At 43.9% G+C, this 20,578-nt stretch overlaps 1 protein-coding gene across 2 annotated transcripts in view; it reads right to left on the bottom strand.

The window, feature by feature from the left end:
* Mcu (mitochondrial calcium uniporter) overlaps window positions 1-18,721 on the bottom strand; it is a 154,836-nt gene extending 136,115 nt beyond the window's left edge. For both annotated transcript variants that reach the window (XM_075980209.1, XM_075980210.1), the window contains exon 1: window positions 18,541-18,721. In XM_075980209.1, the coding sequence (XP_075836324.1) occupies window positions 18,541-18,687 (147 nt within the window). In that variant the 5' untranslated portion in view covers window positions 18,688-18,721. The remainder of the gene's footprint in view (window positions 1-18,540) is intronic.
* Between the last annotated feature and the right edge of the window lie 1,857 nt (window positions 18,722-20,578).

The following is a 20,578-nucleotide window of genomic DNA, read 5'->3' as shown; positions in this document are numbered from 1 at the left end:
CATCTTTCCAGCCCCTATTTTACCACAATTTAAAAGGGTGATTAGGAAAGGTGAAAGCCGAGATTAATTTCAACTCAAATAATTTGGAAAACCAACAGTACCAAGAAGAAAAGCCACGAAACGGCTCCATTTGGGAAGAGGGCTCTGGTTAGGTGTGAAGTGATACGTTGAAGTCCAAAGGGCAGGTGTAGATGCTGAGAGGCAGGTCTCACACTCGCTCACCATCTAACAGGAGCAGTCAGTGGGAAGGAGAGCACACCCCCACATGAACATCCTAAAGAATCCAAGTTATACCTTGACTGATCAGCCACTAGTGTAAAAACTTCAGAGCTGAGCAGACGATTGTGGAAGGTCTAACTTCAGAGCTGAGCAGAGGACTGTGGAAGATCTAACTTCAGAGTTGCTTTCAGTAGGCAGAGGGTATGGAAGGAGGAGAGCTGGCCCATCAGTCCTTGGAGGTCATTACTTTATGGTATTTTCAGGAGTAACTGTAGCATAGGATACTTAGTAGAATAACTCAAGAGTCTCTGTTCTTCAGAACTGGTGATGCTAAAAGTTAGGAACAAACTAGTGCAGCGCCATTGTTACTGGAAAGTAACTTCTGTGCACTAAACAGAGCATCAATGTTGCAGTTCAGAGCAGTGGCAGCTGGACCAAGACTCTACATTGGTTTCTAAATATCTAGAAAGTGAAAGGCATTTCAGAACTAGCCTAATTTCCAGGAGATTATATAAACAGCTTCCACCTCAATGACCATGTTAATAAAAAATCATTTATTGCTTTCCGGCACCCGCATGCACAATTCTAGAACATAAAAAAGGAAGAAAAGGGAGAAACTGGATAAAATATGGACTTCAGTAGAGAAAGATCAAGACTGGTTCATTAGTTATGGTAAATGTGCCATAGCTGTGTAAAAAGTCAATAAAAAGAAAAATGGGAGGAGAGAGAGTATATAGGAATTGAGAAATATATAGGAATTTAGATTTGTCTGCAAATCTAAAATTGTGCTTAAAAATTTTAAATGTCTACTTGAAACCTCATCTGCATGTTGTAAAACACCTGCAGAACTTCTTTCAGGATACACTTGAAGAGCTTTAGATACACACATGCCTGTGCACACATGTGTACACATAGGCACATACACACTTTCCCTCTCTGAACTCAGGCACACAGATAAACATGGGACACTTCTATCTGCACCAATATTGGCTTTGTACCTTGCTATAAGGTACGAATAAGTCTATCTTTTCTATCCCATCTACTCCAACCTTCCCGACTTTACACCACAGGCATTTAATAATTCATTAAGAAGCAAGCCTCTAATAATCTTCAAGTAGTAACGAATCAAACCTCCAATCAGAGATAACATTCCGAAAAGCACATCTCAGTCGTTTACAGTCATCAAGTCCTTGCTTCTATTTCAGGGGGAGAAAGGAGAAGACGTAGACAGGTTTTCGGGTACTAGAGAAAACTTCACAAACATGATGGAAGATCCAGGGAAAGTCAAGAGACCTGGCCTCATTCATCTCTACCACTAGTCAGGACCACTCTGTGACCCTTGAGCTTCACTAGTCCTCAAGATCATGATCTCAAGTCTACGATCAACCATAGTATCTCTCCCATTCACCAAGAGGTCCTTCATTCTCACTACTCGCCTGCACAAATTATCCTAGTTAAAGCTTTACTCTCCATTCTGCAAAATCATTTAGAGAATCTAAACAGTGACATCTTGCTATTGAATGAATGCCTACACACACACACACACACACACACACACACACACACACACACACACACACGGGGGGGGTGATAAATGAAAGGAAAGATTAAGTTGGATATCCATGGTACTTTTTCATTTCTTAACCTTGTATTAGAACCCACCCTGCTACATGAGCTCAGTTTGGGGAGTGCTTGTCTGGCATGCACAAAGCCGTGGGTTCTAGTCCTACCACCACATAAACTAGGTGTGTGCCTCATACCCACAGTCCTAGCACTTGGCAAGTAGAGGCAGGAAGATCAAAAGTTCAAAATCATCCCCAGCTACACAGTGTTCAAGGTCAGCCTGAGCTACAAGAGCATCTCCCTCAAACGACAAAGTAATCATATCACTCTGTGTACTGCAAATACTTACTTGCTGGTCCGCAGTACCCTGATATAGGTCCAGGTTTCCTTGGTTTAATCCTAGGAGCTTTGAGATCAGTAAGAAGGTCCTAGCAACTTTATGTATTTAAAGCTGGAGTCGACAAGCTTCTTACTAAAAAGCCAAATAATAACTATGTTAAGCTTTATGGAGTCTCTGTGGTAACAACTCAATTCTGTTATACAAGGGGAGATGCATATAGAAATGAATGGACCTGTGTTTAGATAAAATTTTATTTGTAAAAACAAGCAGCAGTGCAGGCTATAGTGTGCCCGTCTCCTTCCTAAAGTCACAGTGGAGCAGGAGAAGCAACTGGAAAGAGAGTTTTGCAACACTACATCACTGTTTCACTTGCAGGGAGGAATCAGGATCTCCACATACCTGCGAATGGTCAAGTTTCCCCTGCGTGAACTGGTCACGTCACCAATACCTAAAGACAGAGCAGGAAAACACTCTCCCTTACATGGTTGTTATGACAGAACGGGATGTGTTAATCTATACAGGCAAAATTTACAAGATGACCTGCAAAAGTAAAATACCATGTTTTAGCAACTTAAGCAATAAATACAGAAACCCAAGTCTGATTAGTGTCAACTGTTACTCCTTCTACCTGCTAAGCAACTAGTTCAGATAAATGCCAAGGTCGCTGGCTTTCCTGGAAGACCTATTGTGTTTTTATGCAGCTGCTTTAAACCTGCAGGCTCACGGTCATCCATAAACCACTACGTCGGCAGGTAACTGGAGTAATTACTATTTGACCTAAACATTCTGATTTATTTGAGGATGGGACAAGAGTTGCTCACCAGCATGGATGTGTGGGCCAAGATCAGCTCTATCTTCCCCTGTGTCTATCCTAGCAAAACGAATCCATTCTGTAAGAGTCGCCTCCCTAAGTTCAGCCCATGTTAGCTAGCAGGTGTTTGGGAGCAGGCTGGAGCACAGCTGGCCCACCAAGATCAAGCAAGTGCCTTTTTAAAAACTTAATTTACGAAGTTTCTCTACACGGCTTTGCCAAGTAAGCAAAAACCATGCCAAATAGTAAAAAAGGCACTTACTTGACTCCCATAGGCCAGCTCCACACTCTAGCAGCTAAGATGCCACTGGCAGGGAACATGAGTGTGAGGTGGGGATCTTGCCAGCCACTGAAGGAATGGCCATGAAAGACCTAAAGGAACAGAGAAAAGTAAGGTCAATGTCAAAGGTGAAGGCCCTGACCTGCTAGCACAGCTACTTCAGCCTAGAACGCCAAGAGTCTACAAAGCCCTCCTGAGAACACTCCTGGAGCAAGTCCAGAAGGATTGGAAGAAACCTTTCCGAGAAATGAAGTATTAACTCATCTATTATCACGTGGAAAACTCACGCAGATGGAAGAATCGGGAATCTGAGAAAGCCTTGAAAAGACGGGGAATCTTTTTCACTCTCTTCTGTGCTTCAGAATATAGAGATGAAACAGAGAACTCTAATAAACAATGAAGAAACACATTTCTAATGAAAGTGGATTCTAACAACCAATACTTCAGAGAAGCCACACTTACTCATAAGACTCAGGAATAGAGTACACTTAAAAGCACAGGGCTGGAGCATGGCTGGGCGGTCAAGAGCACAGATTGCCCTTCCGGAGGACATGGGTTCAATTCTCAGCATTCGCATGGTGGCGTATCTGTGTAACTTCAGTCTCAGGGGATCCAATACACTCTTCTGGCCTCTGCAGGGCACCAGGCATGCATGTGATGCATAGACACACATGCAGACAAAACGCCCATATCCATAAAATGAATAAGCAAATTGAAACTTTCGAAAACCAGATGAGGGTCATTGGCCTAGCTACAAAGCTCTCTGGAGCAGGAATGATTGGAGATTACTAATACCAAAAACACTAATAAAAGGGGTCTTTACACATCGGGAATTCCTCTCCCCATGCATACATACCCTACACCTGGGTTCTTCAAAGTGTGTTTATTAGAAAAGGAGCGGCAGTGAAAAACAAAACAATCGTTCTGCCAGTCATTCACCTCCTAAAAACAAGACAGACAGACAGACAGACCGCTCCCTTCACCAGCAGCCCATTACACACTGGTTCTCAGATCATGGAAGAAACACACAGGCAAGCCAAGCCCAGACATCCCTGAGCCTCTGGAACTTACACCTTCTTCAAAAGGCAAATGTAATTTTTTTCATTCTAAGTAAGTTTGTGTCAAACTTGCATGACCCTTCTTTTTTTTTAATGTATTCATCTAGTGAGAATTTCACACAAGTATTGAACGTATACTATTTCCACCCTTCACAGCCTTTAATTATAAGATGCATTAAAATTGCCTACTCTTTTTAAAAGACAATCTGGCAGTTCAACCTTCTTTTTTTTTAATGTATTTATCTAGTGAGAATTTCACACAAGTATTGAACGTATACCATTTCCACCCTTCACAGTCTTTAATTCTAAGATGCATTAAAATTGCTTACTCTTCTTAACAGACAATCTGGCAGTTCAAATTGCCCAGGTCCCAATTAGTTTAATTACAATTGGCTACTCACTGTTATAATAGCGTATCTGGCCAGACTACGTCTTGAGTGCCTAAGTAACAATTTCTTCTTGATTTTGGCTGTGCTTGCCTTGTGTTAGCGACCATCCCTGGAAAGCATCCCATTTATTAGTGTTTCCCTTGCTGTCTCAGCATTTCTGGTTAATGCACAGCACGGCAAATCATCTGGAGGGACAACCTGAATGAAGCTCTGCACTGTGGGCTCTGTAAAAATGCTCAGACCATTAGCCAGGAGTCTGCAAACAGAGACAAAAGCATGAGACTAAGCGGATAAAAAAAGTACCCAAGATTGCTCCTTAAAACAGGGACTGTAAAGTAAGAACCTAAGACTCATCATTAAAACAGATGGATATTTCACACCAACAATCTCACAAAGGAGTCCCTCTCGTCCTTTCTAGAACTTATATGTCTTCAGCTCCATGAAGCCATGCCACAATTTCACAACAATCTTTTCTTTTACCATAAAAGGCATCATATCCTTTTACAGAATAAAGCATCGTCTGCGCACTGCAGATTATCCCAGACACAGAGAAACAACAAGTTGATGCCAACAAGTTTCCAGCCACAGCCTGTCTGTCGTGGAAACCCTGCCGATTTCACTGGAGCAAAGCAAGTTCTCCCACAGCAGCCCTGTCCCTCGTGAGCTCGCTCTCCCAGCAGATGCTATTCTGAGCTTTGCACAGGACGTATTCATCTGTGTGATGAGACATTACTCCTCTCCACCTTCTCTGGGGGAAGCACAAAGGGCTTTCCCAGGAATATGATCAATGAGGATGCTGCGCACCAAAAAAGGAGATTAGCTTTTCTTCAAAGGCAAAACAGCATTCCTAGTCTAACTTTAAAAATGGCGTAATAGATTCCTGCTCCTCACAATACTCAATGAAAAAGATACTCGGTTAGCAGGGAAATGCTCATATATATAGATCAGAGACAGAAATGCCACAGAGCACTTAAGAACAAATGAACTGGGGGCTGGAGAGATGGCTCAGCAGCTAGCAGCACTAGCTGATCTTCCAGAGGACCTGGGTTTGTGTCCTAGCACCACAACAACCTTGGCTCATAACCATCTGTTCCAAGAAACCAGATGCTGTCTTCTATCCTTCAAGGGCAAAGGCATGCCCACAGTACACAGACAAACACGAAGACAAAATACCCAAACACATAAAATAATGCTAAAATTAAAATGAATGAACCTGACAATGTATTAGCTAAACATAGTTTTATTTTGTATTATTTTTATTTATTTGGGGGGGGCAGTGCAGGTGGAGGTCAGAGGACGGCCCGGAGGGACTGGCTCTCCAAGTGGGTCCTGTGGATGGAACTCAGGTGTTCAGGATTGGAGACAGGCACCCTTACCCATTGCATCAGCAGGCCGACCTTCAGCTAACTATTGTCAAAGTGTTATGCAAAGAGAATGAACTGGAGAAAGACACACAGTGTAAAACCCCCTAAATATGGTTGATTTAATTATTTCTAACTAGTTAGAAAGCATGTTTGCAGACGTGCACAGACACAACAAATGGTTAACCATGCGCTGGATGGGAAACACCATCCAAAGAATGCTACTTCTGCGAAAGAGCCAGGAAACAAGACTGGGGGGGGGGGGCTCTGAAGGGATCGGCCAAGAATGATGGAATCCCCTTACAATGGACACCCCTAGGAAATCCCCTCCTGCTACAGGTCTTTCCAGGTGAGTTCCTTGGTGAGCTAACTGTCCTTCTGTGGTGATTTTCTGGTACTAGCTGTGATATGACCTTTTGACCTACAACTCAGAGCCTCAGCCCATCACTGCATCTAATCTTACCAAAATACTCATCTTAGGCAAAAATAAAAAATGATTATAGCTCCCTTTCTGTCTCCTCCTTTGCTACCACAATCTCTAGCAATCAGTCGAAAGAAAGTCATTACAGATTTCAAGCTCACCCGACTTCGTGGTATTTGGCAATGCTGAGAATTATAATTCATTCTGAATCAAAGACCAATGCAGAATGAGATATTAAAATTAAAGAAAGCACTGTTCAGTTCTCCATTAAATAAATCAATATCTAAAAGTTCTGCAATGTATGACACTAACATTCTGCCTTACCACCTCGACTGTACTTAGGAAACATCTTGTTTTCAGACTTAGGTCAGAGCTACAGATCTGAAAAATTATTTAAGATTTTACTTTCTTTGGGATTTAAAGATAAAATAAAAACCTTAGGCATGTGAATACACACCCTTGGATTTAAAAAATATCAGCAGCCACTTCTAACTAGAAAGTTTCTTTTTCATCTGTACATGAAAGCTTCCTTCCACCACGGGCATTTACAGATCATGAAAGAGGAGCAGAAGGAAGCGACCAACCAAGACAAGCCAGCATAAACTAGTATTTTTTTCTGTGAAGAAGAAGAAGAAAAAGAAGAGAAGGAGAAGGAAGGAGAGGAGGAGGAAGAGGAAAAGAAAGAAGAGGAGGAGGAAGAGAAGAAAGAAGAGGAGGAGGAGAAAGGAGGAGAAGAGGAGGAGGAGGAGGTAGAGGAAGAAGTGGAGGAAGAGGAGGAGGAAGAGGAGAAGGAGGAAGAGAAGAAAGAAGAGGAGAAGGTAGAGGAAGAAGTGGAGGAAGAGGAGGAGAAGAGGAGGAGGAGAAGCAGTGGTGGTTGAAGTAGTAGTAGTGAGAACCCTGGTAGCTTTAACATCCTCATTAGGTTTTTACTATTCCCACCATATTCAACCTACCTTTAAATATACTTCTCTAAAGTATCCTGCTATCCAAATTCTGTTTTAAAATCTAAAAATGGATTTTTATCACAGTTGGCCACGTGCCACAGGCTGCTTCATGGCAGCCAGCAGGGTCCTGACAGCGCAAAGATGTTGCTATGGTGGGGGCAGAATGAAGATTCAGAAGGTTAACTCCCAAACAAACACCTGCAAAACTCTGCCACCTTAAGAATGTATGGAGGGAAGGAACATGGAGCAGAGAGTGCCTCTTCAAAGAGTTCCCTCCTGTCTTCTGCAGAACCCAGCTCCCACCACCACAGGCCAGGTAGCGACTTCTGTGCCACTCTGTTTCCTTTTGTGTGGTCCTGGGGAAGAGAACTCAAGGTCTCACACATGCTGAGCAAACACCACCACTCAGTCCTACTGCTCCAATTGCTTGCTTGTCTGTTTGTTTCGATGCAGTGTTTCTCTATGTAGCCCTGGCTGTCTGGAACTCACTGTGTAGACCAGGCTGGCCTCGAACTCACAGAGATCCGCCTGTCTCTGCCTCTGGAGTGCTGGGATTAAAGGCGTGAGCCACCACCTGACTACGACTGCTGCATAGCCTTTATACAGCCTTGCCTGCCTCAGCATAATGCAAACTCCTTCAAGATGATCTACTGTTGCATGAATCAGAAGTCATTCCATCACTGTAATGTCCTGGCAGAGAACAAGATGATCTACAGCTAACTGCATTTCCCCTGGAGCCAAAGGATTTAGACAATGGTCTCTGGGATTGTTTAACTCACTGAGTCATCCATCCAAAAGTGATGGACTATCTAGGCTCTCCACACTGTACTCTGGCTCTGTTTGTAGAACTGGAAGACATTACAGGCTTCTAGATGCCCACCAATGCTATGACTGCTGTCAGTACATGAATATCGTGAACAACTAAGCACGCACTAAGGTATTCCTGCTACACTTTCCACTAACGGAACACAAAGGAGAGGAGAAGCATCTTGCTTCAGGCCAGCATGCCACAATTTAGAATTAATTTACTAGCATAATCCTACCGCGGCACTCCAACTTTGACTGCTTGGACCTTCTCCCAACTCTTGGCTCCCCAACACATCCATCCCTCTTCTGGCATTCTCTCAATAGTTTGGATTAAAAAGGAGGAAAGGAGAAGGAGGCCAATGGCAAACACAGAGGAGAAAGATGAAACTACAGCCATAAATGACTCTTTAAGGGGATGACTACAAGGTAAATCATTGATCAAGGTATCAGATGAAATTATGGAAACTGTCATGATGAAGAACTAGAGAGTTGTTTGTCTTACTTCAAGCTCCTGACCTCACTGTAAGAATGAAACCTGGATGTTCAACTCTAATGAAACCACATAATGAAACAAAGGTTACTTGGAAGAGTTATAAATATAAAAGATGAGGCGAGAGAGACAGCTCAGCAGTTAGGAGTGAGTACTGCATACTGATCTTACAGAGGACCAGCGGGGTCCCAGCACCCACAATCAGAAGGCTCACACCTGTATTCCAGCTCCAGGGGGTCTGATGCCATCTTCTGGCCTCCATGGGCACTCATACACAGGTGGCATACACTCACACAGACATACACATATATAAAAATAAAATATTTTAAAAATATGCAACCAAATACAGTGGTACCTTAATCCCAGCATGCATGCCCATCACACACATACACACACACACACACACACACACACAAGCAAACACACATAAATAATAATCAAAATAAGCTCTTACAATTCACTTGAGTGTTCTTAACTGACAAAAACATTAAGACCAAAGAGGTTAAATATCTTGTCTAAGATCAAACACAAGTTCAAAGAGAATTCACACTTCTGACTATTATACCACATGGCACCTTCAATTACTTTATTTTTAGTGGAAAGCACACAAACATGCACACATTTATCACCCCTTCATTTAAGTAGCTCAGAAAACTAGCAATAGCCTGATGGTACAGCTATCCTTTCTCCAAAGATTCCAGGTCCCACCGATGGCATCACAAGCAGGGCCTCCTCCGTAGAGATGCCGCAATGTGTCTGAAAGACGGTCACGGTGAAGGAAGGAATAGAGGCCACATTTGTAGAAGACCAGAATCTACGCTTTCTACACAAACGACTCCACACTATTTGTTTTCATCTTAGTTTCACAAGCAATGGGGGCAGTGGAAGAACCAGGAATCCCCTGTATTTACTAAGAAAAACACTCATGCTTCAGAATGCCTACCTCAGGAGAAATGGCATTCTGTGCACGGAGACACCAGACAACCATGCGCTGAATTTGAATGTTCTCCCAATGTGAAAACAGATGTTTAAGGAGATAGGTATGTTTACTTATTTGAACATCACATGATGTGTACACAAACCAAAACATCCCATAACAGCTTCCCTTAAACAGGCACAGGAATGATTTTTACCTGCCAATTCAAAGAAAAAAATTAAAGGAAAAGATAAAAAAGACAAGACCATTACCATACAAGGTTCAATAGATTCTTAAGGGAATCAAAACTTAAGGCCATTAAAAAGCTCTGAGTCAACACACACGACAAAAATGGAAAGCCAGGAAGAACTAAGTCAGAGAAAAGTCCTCCTCTGATGGGCATAATACAAAGCACTACTGCTCAAAGCTTTGAGAAGCATGCAACACACAGATTTCCTGAGTGTTCTGCATGCTGTGTGTGCCTTCTCAGACTGCTGGGAAAATCTCCTGAATTCTATGGGGAGGAGAGGGGTGGCAGGGACATGAGAAGGTAGGCATCTAATTTGATATACAAATGTAAAAGTAGCTTGAAGTAATAAAAGCACAACAGCATATTTTAATACAAAATTACAAGCACAGAAAAGAACACAGCGAAACCTATTTCATAAGCATATAGGAAGGGAAATTTCAAAGATCAAGAAATAATCGTTGTGCCTGAGGAATAAAGTCAGACCTTGAATTAAACTGCCCTCAACCCAGTGCTGGCTAAGAGCTGGGGAGACGGTTGGAGCCACCACTTCAACGTATGGAAGCGCTCTCCTCCCTACTTGCCTCTCTCTATTCTGTGCATCCTATCTCTAGCTAATGTCCTAGTTCAGCCATCTCTTCTGGACCCACTGAACCAGTTGACCCTTTATTGCCCTCTACCCCTGTGGTCCCGTCCTCGCTATCCACCCTGTACACTGAAGCCAGCATGACCCACGTAGAAGCATAAACTTGATCAAGTGGTTCTCCTACTTTATATCTGCAGAAACTCGTCTACTGACAAACAATGGTGTGTTTTTTGGTTTTGGTTTTTTTGGTTTTTTTTTTCAAACCGAGACTTCTTCAGTTGCAAAATCAACTTGAAGGAGACCCTAGTGGTACTTCTCAAGCAGAAAAGAAATTATGCATGCCTCATACAAAGTAAAATTACTGTTTTATACATTTTTCCTTCAGTTTACCCTTTACACCAGCTAACACGCATGTGCGCGCTCGCACACACACACACACACACACACACACACACGAGTCATTCTATAATACACAGTTCCATGAGGGTGTTGAGTCCACAAATGGCCGCTGCTGTACTGAATAAACTGTCAGCACCTTCCCAAGCCATTTCCCTATCGTAGCCTGACCTCTCCACATAGCGAGGTGGTTAAAAGACAGAGGCCGCGGCCTGCTCTCTGGGACGATGAGCTAGGTTCTGCTTTTGCTAGTGTGTGGCCCTAGACAAGTGCTATCGCTATCGCTGTGATCCCGGACAAGTCACATAACCAGTAAGGGGTAACTTAGTATCACTATATGTAAGATGAGAAAAGGAGCCATACTCACATCTTGGGGTAACTCAAAAACTGAGGGAGAAAAATAATATAAAGCGCTTGGTGAAAGTGATAGGTGTTATTATTGGTATCGCCTCTATTGCCCTCCGCAGCTGATCTTGTCCATATTACGACAGTAAAGAACTCCCTGGTACGGTCATCTCACATCTCCATGTCCCCGAAACACCAACCACATCTTCCAGTCCCACGTGCATAGATGGCTTCGTATTTTAGCTCCTCTGAGGCCACCTCAGTGAAGCCTTCCCAGCTCCAACAGGTGTCTCCCAGCGTTCCCACTCAACCTCCATGAGCAAAAAAAAAAAGCCAGCCATTGTGTTCCATGCTTTTAATCCCAGCACCCACCCAGGAGGCAGAGGTGGGAGGATCTCTGTGAGTTTGAAGCCAGCCTGGTCTCCACAGTGGTTCCAGGAGAGTCAAGGCTCTACAGACACTCTGTCTCAGAAGAAAAAATAAAAAGGAAGGAAAGACTACATTTGGAAAACATCAACAGCACAACCAGTCACGCTGTTTGCACTCTCATTTCAGAGACCAAAGGCTGTCTTCCCTCGCACAGGGGCCCACAGGGAAATTCTATACATCCCTTCCAAGTGATTCTGGGTAACTTAACCTTTGCAGGTGGAGCAATTTGTCACAGAATCCACTAGAAACTTTACAGAACTATCCAGTATAGAAGCAACACTCAACAATTACCACAGTTACTGGAACTATTTAGCATTCCAGATTAAATTATCAAGATCCCTAGGAGGCAAACACCTGACTCAGACCCCAGTCAATCAGCTAACCTGAAGGACGCGGGGAAAGATGTGAGGACTGGAGACAGTAGGAAGGGCCTTGAGGTCTCTTAGAAGAAAAACTGCAGCAAATGCTTAGAGAGGAGGAGGCAGGGGCAGCTGGAGATGGAGGGGAAGTGGCACTGAAATAGTTCCTGGTACTTCAAAACAAGTTAACCCACCCTCAAAGTCCAAATCTACAAAACTGGGGTAATAATGCCTCTCGCAGGTTAATGGTGGGAATCAAAGGGTGTTACAGATGCCCTCAGATCTTGGCTCTCTCTACACTGCAGAGGTCGGACAGTACAAGCTAACTCATTTGCTCTATTGTTATTTGACAATTTATCAGTCCCTTTAATTTTCTCTGCATCAAAGTTTAAAGCAGACATTAATATCTTGAAACATCACTCACAATAGACAGGAAGCATGACACAGCCCTGTCTTAGGAGGCGAGATAACTTAAGAATTTTGGTACCTATTAAAACAGACAGGACTTTGAGCTGCTGGCTGTCTGCCTCCGCAACTTCCTAGAGATTGTCGTGTGCATTCCTCAAATGGCCAAATGGACAATAAACAGCAGAAAACATGCAAAAACGGAAAACTTTAGTAATGATGCAAAGAAGGTAAATACACATCCTTATGGATTAATACGTCTAATGTCACCAAAAACAGCATTTAGAAAAAGTCATTATTTTTAAGAGCTATTAAGAGGTGATAGCCTGTTATCCATTTACTTCAGAACTGCATCAGAAACAGGCTTGCTTTAGCAAGCTGTTAGATCCAGTTGGTGATGTGATTTACCAAGTTATATTTTTATGACTATGAAAGATTCAAACCTGTATACAGTTTACGGGCCAACAGCTCACTAAAGTTATTAAAATGAATTTGCTTGATGTCAACCTTCATTTTTACACAGCCATCTCACTGCAAGCATTGAACAAAGTGTGCAGAAATAAATGGTTTGTTCCCACCTTCATTTTGAACCTGCAGAAGACAGCTTTTCTTTTAAGACTTTCTGTTATTGTTTTTAATTATGAATGTGTATGTATGGACACAGGCATATGAGTGAAGACGTCCACCAAGACAGCCAGAGGCATCGGACAGTCCTGAGCTGGAGTTGCAGAAGTTGTGAGCCACCTGACATGGGTGCTGGGAGGAGCCACCTGACGTGGGTACTGGGAGCCAACTCGGGTCCTCCCTCAGAGCAGTGAGTGTTCTTAATCACAGAGCATCTCTCCAGCCCTGGCAGGCATTTTCAAGCATTTATTGTCAAGCTTGATCTGTATCAGAGAGCACTTGTTCAAGAATTTAAGAATTCTACCCCAATTAGCTTTTTTTTCCAATTCACCTTTTAAAACCAGAGCTAACAGTTAAAACCAAAATACACAACCATGTAATTTAGTGGAAAAGAGCTAGACTGGAGAAAGAAGAAACGGATGTTCAGGATTTCTCACCAATGCTTTCACAGATACTATGAAAAAACCATCTGTCTCACACTCTAGTGCAGGGGTTGGGTTCTCAACCTTCCTAATACTGTGACCGTTTAATACAGTTCCTTGTGTTGTGGTGACCCCCAACTATAAAATTATTTTCATTGATACATCAGAAGTACAATTTTGGCTCTGTTATGAACTGTAATGTATATACCCATATTTTTCAATGGTCTTAGGTGGTCCCTGTGAAAGGACCTCCCCAACACACACAAATACACAGGGTCACGACCCACAGGTTGAGAACGACTGCTCTCGGGGCTTCAGAGTTCTGTTCCAGAAGTATTTGTATACAACAGCTATAATTTTTCTAATAATGTATAATTCTAATACATCCACGAACCCTGGTTTAATCAGTCCAATTAAAAACAAAGGTTCAAACGCTGAGCAGATATCCTAAAATATTAAAATATAATCTTGACTTTAATCCCAATGGTTATTCATATGATGACATCATATTCCAGAAGACCTAACAGGAGGCAGGCATAACCTCAAAAGGAAAAAAATAGAAAAGGTTTGGCTGTCAATGTACTGTTTTTGACTACATCATCCTTGATGCTATATTATATATTTAAACTTTTTTTCTTCTATGAAATTTCATAGAACATAAAATAAAGTCCTCAGAGCCTTAAAAAGATCAAATAATCAGAATCTGTTGAATAAATCCAAATTCGTTCACTCATAATATTTTGGGGGATTCAAAAAATAAGTAAGATTTTTAAGATGAACAAAAGGATGCCTGCCTCCTTCAAAACAAAGCAAGTGTGTTCTAAACCAATTTATCCAAGACCCTCAATATTCTAATACTACAGTAGAATAAAAACAATATATTTGGAATCTGATGGAAGCATATAGCTACTGACCACGACAGAACTAACTTGGTGGTACCAACTCTTACTGCCAATCCATCATAAAGAAATGTAGCATACAATCAAAAGCATCACTGGCATCACCACGCTTGTAGCAATGTTTCAGATTTGGGTCCTTGACAACAGGCTAAAGAGTCAAGAGGGAAGAAAAGTAAGATATGCATCTTGACTTTATCTCCCCAGTAGATCGGGAGTGGGAATCCACCAATGAAACGTGGAGAGTACACTGTTGATCTGCCTCCTGAAGGTAATAAATTCTATCAGGATTTAGATTAGAGGATGGGAGAAAAAAATTAGGAGGCAGGAATCACCAAGTTAAGTTATAAACTAAACTTTGTTTGTTTCTCTGTGCAGCTCCGGCTGTCCCGGAATTCGCTGTGTAGACCAGCCTGGCCTCAAACTCAGAGATCCATCAGCCTCTGCTTTCTTAGTGCTGGGATTAAAAGGCATGTGCCACCACCACCACCCAGCCTTAAACTAAGCCTTCTTGAACCCATATCAATTTAAAGGAATCTCAATCCCTAATTTCTTATTTGTCACAAATACAACCTCACAAGTCACTCTTCTGTTTCATTAACTTTATGAAGTGACGGTGTTAGACTTGAAAGTAGTTGTGTGTCAGTCTCTAGCCTGAAATGAACCTTAGACATAAGAGGAATGAATAAGGGTAGTCACAGCTGAAACTCAGCCACAAAATCTGTTTAATAGTAGGTATGGATGGGACATTTGGGGTCAGCGCTGGAGTTGGCTTAATTACAGTAGAGTTTTTGTGCATGGATCCAACAAATGAAAGACAGACTTGGACCAGGAGAAACTCAGAGAAATAGGGTTTAAGCCTAGCATTCTCATAGAGGTCTATAATCCCATGCAGACAGAACATTAGAAGTTCAAGACCTGCTTGTACTGACTGCAAAGGTAGCTTGGGGCCAGGCTGGGCTACATACTGCCCCCACAGGGGAACTATGTATCAAGCCAAGTAGCCTTAGGTAAGTTGCAACAGTATTACTGCCAAGAAACTGTAATGTGTGGAGAAAGGGGGGGGGGGGGCACAAACTGTAACAGTCTAATGGCTGCTTACAATTTTGTAACCTAGCACAGATGCTGACCACCAGGAACTGCCAACACTCGAGCTGTCATAACCAGAGACGAAACAGTTTGATTTAGCAAAGGAATTGCACAGCCCACAGTGAAAGGCAGTTCCCCTCGAAAGAGCATCTTTGGAACCAGCAGCCACCTTCATTAATCACACAGGACGGTATGCGACAAACAGTTTCTATGCACTGTAAGTGCTCTTGAGTTGGACGACAACAGCGAGCTCTTTACACAAGAAGGAAAATCATACTGCATGGTGCAAAAAAGACCGGAAAAGTCATGTTCCTTTACTCCACTGAAAGATAACTCTAGAATCGAATTGCATGGGTGCATATTAGTAGTCTCAGCTAAGGGGGAAACTGAAAACAGAAGGATCTCTTAAGGCCAGGAGTTAGAGGACTACCTGGACAACAAAGAAAAACTTGATTTCAAACACTGTGTCTTGGGGAGAAGGGTGAAATATGTTTTAATGGGGGAATAGTGAACAGTTATGCTTATAACTGTTCGATCATATTTACCATTTTATTAAAGTTCTATTTGCTTTAGGAATGTTTTAAAACAATGACTCTTGGCTAAGCTGAACATGATGGCACATGCCTGTAATCCCAACACCAGGGAAATAAGAAGAAGCAGGAAAAGGTCATTCAGTTGGTCTCAGCTCCACAGCGAGACCCTGCTTCAAACAAACAAACAAACAAACAAATAAAAATGGTGGCCCAAGCTGGGAGGAAAAAAAGAGCTATTATTAGCTATGACCCTTGGCTCTAATTCTCTGGACTTACTGCTGCTGAATAAAAGTGACACAAGCCAGGCTTATGACCAGGTTCGAAGCAGACTGCCATCTGCTGCATGCATGGGATGTCCCCACTCAGCCCCAGTGTCTCGCCAGGTAGGATCCTTAGAAGAACATTGTTTGAAGCAAGTTGTTGGTTCCATATTCACCTACTCTATGTGCCTCAAAATCAGATCCACCAAAAGATTCCTATCCCTGTGGCTTTGAAATAGAAGGCTTTTCCTGGCAGACAATCAGTTAATTTTATAAGTGAATGATGGAGAGATATGTTAAGGCAACTATGGTTTATTATACAATAAAAAAACACAAAATGGAAGTCATAATATCTGGTCAGAACTAGGTTTCCCGGCTGTGTACTCTTGACCAAGTCTCCCTCCTTTCTGGGCCTCAATTTCAGGTTTGAAAGACCAAGAGTCAAATCCCTAAGAGACATCCTTCAAATGGAACGTCATGCAAGGAATCGCAGAACAGCAGATAGGGATGCATGCACAATGGCTTTGGTGCAACTGGACAGAAATTCAAAATCGGCATCTACATCTTTAAATCATCAGGTTCACCACCTTTCCAAACTTAGGATCCTAAGTTCATTTACAAGTCAGCATCCCCATGACAACACTTCTGCCCTTCAAAAATAACACTTCATTTTTAATTGTGCTTTCAGCTTAGGAATTCAGCACACCACTTTTACCCGCCTCAGAATAGCACAGAAGAACATTGTCATGAAGTGTCCCTACAAGGAAGACACTCACAGACTGGTGCATTTGCATGGGAGAAAATACACGAGGCACACATTTCTAAACACCACTTGAATACCACACCCAAACAGTATTAAAAACAAATTGCAAAAATCGGAAGATGCCTCACTGGAAATCAAAGATAACTCGGGAAGTCTTCCCATAGTTCAGAGGGGAACAAATGCCATCAGATTTGGGGGTGGCCTTTATGTCTTTCAGAGAACATAACTGGAGGCTATGAAACATGCAAATCAGAATTGAACTATAGAAAAACTCGGCTCTCACCCAGATGCTTCCGCAAAGCAATGTCAGTATGCCAAATACGAAAAAGTGCAATTTTCTCACAAGAAGGATGATCGGGTCCGTAACTACGGCTAATAATAGCAATACTATCTTGCATTTGCCGAGCCTCGGGTCTCTTCCGAGCGTGTTCCCACGATCTCATGCTATCCTAGGTCTAGGGGTATCCTCTCTACAAACCTCCAGTCCTTTCCTCTTCAGAGATGAGGAATCAGAACAAGACAGGTCATGATGCACGGGCTGAAGGCTCTTTCTCTATTGGGCTGGCTACAGTGAGTCTCCCAGCGCCACAATATACGAGCTCACCCTATAAAATTAAACTACACTTGTTCTCTCAGAGTTGGCCAGAGACCAAGACATATGGGCCTCGAAAGTCCAAAGGAAGAGAACCTGCTGACTTGTTAGGTGAAAAACTCCATGCCAAGCTCCCGAGCTCCCCACACTACACTACACTACACACAAACACACACACACACAACCTAAGCTGTTCAGACAGAATTCCTTTTCTTTGCCAGGCAATAAAACCTGAACCACTAAATCTCTGCTTCTGTGAACAATTTGCCATGCTGCCTCTCTTGTGCCTGCTGTCCTTCCTTTGGGCACGAGTGTAGTAGCGAGAAAGCCAACCCTCCGAAGGGACCACCAGAACCTTTAAGGACCCGAGGGGATGGTGCCTGTCTCCTGAAGCAATGCAGCATCCACCTTGAAGAAACTGGTTCCCGGAACACACACATGCAGGGACTCAGAGAGGGATAAAGTTTGATTTCCCTTCCTGCGCATTCCTAGGGGGCCGAGAGAGGGCGAGGCAGCAGCCTCCTGGGGTCCTGGGGTGCTCTCCGGGGGACAGTTCCTAGCAGCGTGGCACTGCCACTCTCCTGACATACCGGCAGCCGCGGCAACTCAGGACGCCCCGACCAGCCCAGCGGAGGAGAGAAGGGGACAACTCTCACCGGGCTCAGTTTGGAAGCACTGGAGCAAAGCTGTCAGCAACGACGGAGGGAGGGACCGAGCCCACAGGCGGGTCAGAGAGAGGTTCAAGTCCCGTGCCTTCCCCGCCCTGGCGTCCCCAGTCCTGCGGGAACATCCCTGCTGTCGCCCCTCCTCCTCTTCTGCCTCCCGCCCGCCCGCCCGCCCTGCCTTCCCAGCCGCCGCCGCAGGCGCTGAAGGACACGGCGGCTCGGTGGCCCGCCACCCCGGGGCGGCCGCGAGTTGAGGGAAGTCGCCGGGCGCCCCGGCCTGCCCGCGGCTCCTCACGCCGCCCCGCCCTCCCCAGAGCCGCGCTCGCTCACCGTCCGGTGCTGCTGGTGCTGCCGGTGGCGGCTGACGGCCAGCCCGGGAAAGCAGCCAGCAGTCAGCGCCCCGCAGCCGCCGGCTCCCCCGCCGCCGCCCCGGGAGCCGAGCAGCAGCAGGAGCGATCTACCTGCGGCGGCCGCCATCTCTCAACTGGAAACGGCGCTGGCCCAGGCAGCGCAGCGGACGGCCGGGGCGTGGCCAAGACCCGCCACTCAGCCGCACCCGGCCAACTGCAGTCCTGAGTGAAGCCTCTGAGGCGGGGCTTTCTTTGAAGACCAATGAAAAAACGGGAGAACCCCGGCTTCGGGCTGTCTGTCACACCCAGAGTTACCTTACGGGCAAATTCTAGGGAACCGGTCTTTGGCACTCGAACCTCTTGGAATGGAGCAGTAAGAGGTGGCAAGTTCGATCTGGCTAATCTTTACCAAGCATAGTGACATTGGGAACTAGGGAAATAGATATCTGTGCAAATCTTGTTCGGAGTTGAGTTCTGAGTGTTCTAAGTTGTCTACAGAAGAACTCAGTTGGTCATATGAAGTAGGTTGCTACAACTCTCGACCACATGTCCAAAGTTAGCGGTCATAACGGACAGGATAGCATTTGGGTATGACGAAACAAACCCCGAATCATAAAGTAACCCAATGGCAGTGCTGTGTAACACAATATAAGGTTTAATGATTGTAGTAGCATCGAAGTTCCAGGACGAACACCTGGGCGGAATGAACAGAACTCTAGACACTGGAAACGCCCCATTCTTTTTCACAGCACCTTCACAACATTTGGCATTCCTCTCTAAAAGCAACACTGTTCATCATCATAGTTGACCTTGGGCTCCTTTATTAAACAAACCGCAAAAACAGAAAAAGTCGACAAGTAATAAAACCGTTGTAAAGATGAACCAAGTTCCATAACTTTGCTAAAATAGCAATTAGAGCACACTTCAGAATAACTTTCTTGGGAAGAGGGAGGTATTTCATTGGGTTGCCCAGGCTGGCCTGCAATGTTCCATGTAGCCCAGGATGACTTCAAACTCACCTCGGACCTCACCATCCCCAGTGCGGTGAGTTGGAGGCATGTACCGTCTCACCCAGAATATAATAACTCTTATTTTGTTGTTTCTTGTTCTGAGTTTTGTTGGAGATGAAGTCTCACTACATAACAGACTGGGCTAGAATTCCCAATCCTCCTGCCTCAGCCTCTTGAGTGTCACGATCACAGGCATGAACCATCATGCCTGTCTTGGGCTGATTCTCACTTTCTCTTGAAAACACTCCTTGCCACAAGGACAGTGGTTCTCAACTTGTGGGTCACCACCTCTTTGAGGAGTCAACCAACCCTTTCACAGGGGTTGCCTAAGGCAATCAGAAAGCACAGATATTTGCATAACGATTCATAACGGTAGTAAATATTCAGTTATTAAGTAGCAACGACAATAATTTTATGGTTGGGGGCCACCACAACATGAGGAACTATATTAAAGGGTTGCAGCATTAGGAAGGTTGAGAACCACTGCACAAAGAGCAAGTTTGCAGGAAGGGTTCCTAGATTTTCTTAGAAGACTTCCTAGCTGTTTGTTATTATGAGCTGCTCAATTCTTTCAGCTTCTTATATAATCTTGGGGACAAGGAGGCAATTAATTTTTTTTAATTCCAATAATTATAGTTTGTTACATGCAGTTTTAAAAAAATGTGTTACTTGTTCTTAATAATATTCTTTCAAGTTTGACTAAAATTGCTTTCTTGGCCAAACAACGAAGTAAAAATTTTGGGTTAATTCTTATGCCCCCACCCGGAACAGGAGGCTGGTGGGCTTCTCCACGGGAGGTCTTCATGCCACTCACTTACCCAGAAGAGCTCTGATTCTCAGCAAGTGGAGCCCAAGAACGGAGGAATGTGCTCCAGCTCCACAGCTGCCTGGACTATCCCCCCCATTTGGAATTCATGGCATCGCTGGAACATCTCCGCTCACAATCGCCTTCTGCCCGTCTATATTTATCCCAACAGCATTTCATGTAGTTCTCCATCCCGCACATCT

This window comes from Microtus pennsylvanicus, chromosome 7 (assembly GCF_037038515.1).
Source record: "Microtus pennsylvanicus isolate mMicPen1 chromosome 7, mMicPen1.hap1, whole genome shotgun sequence".
Taxonomy (NCBI): Eukaryota; Metazoa; Chordata; class Mammalia; order Rodentia; family Cricetidae; genus Microtus; species Microtus pennsylvanicus.
This window is presented reverse-complemented; position numbering and strand designations above follow the sequence as displayed.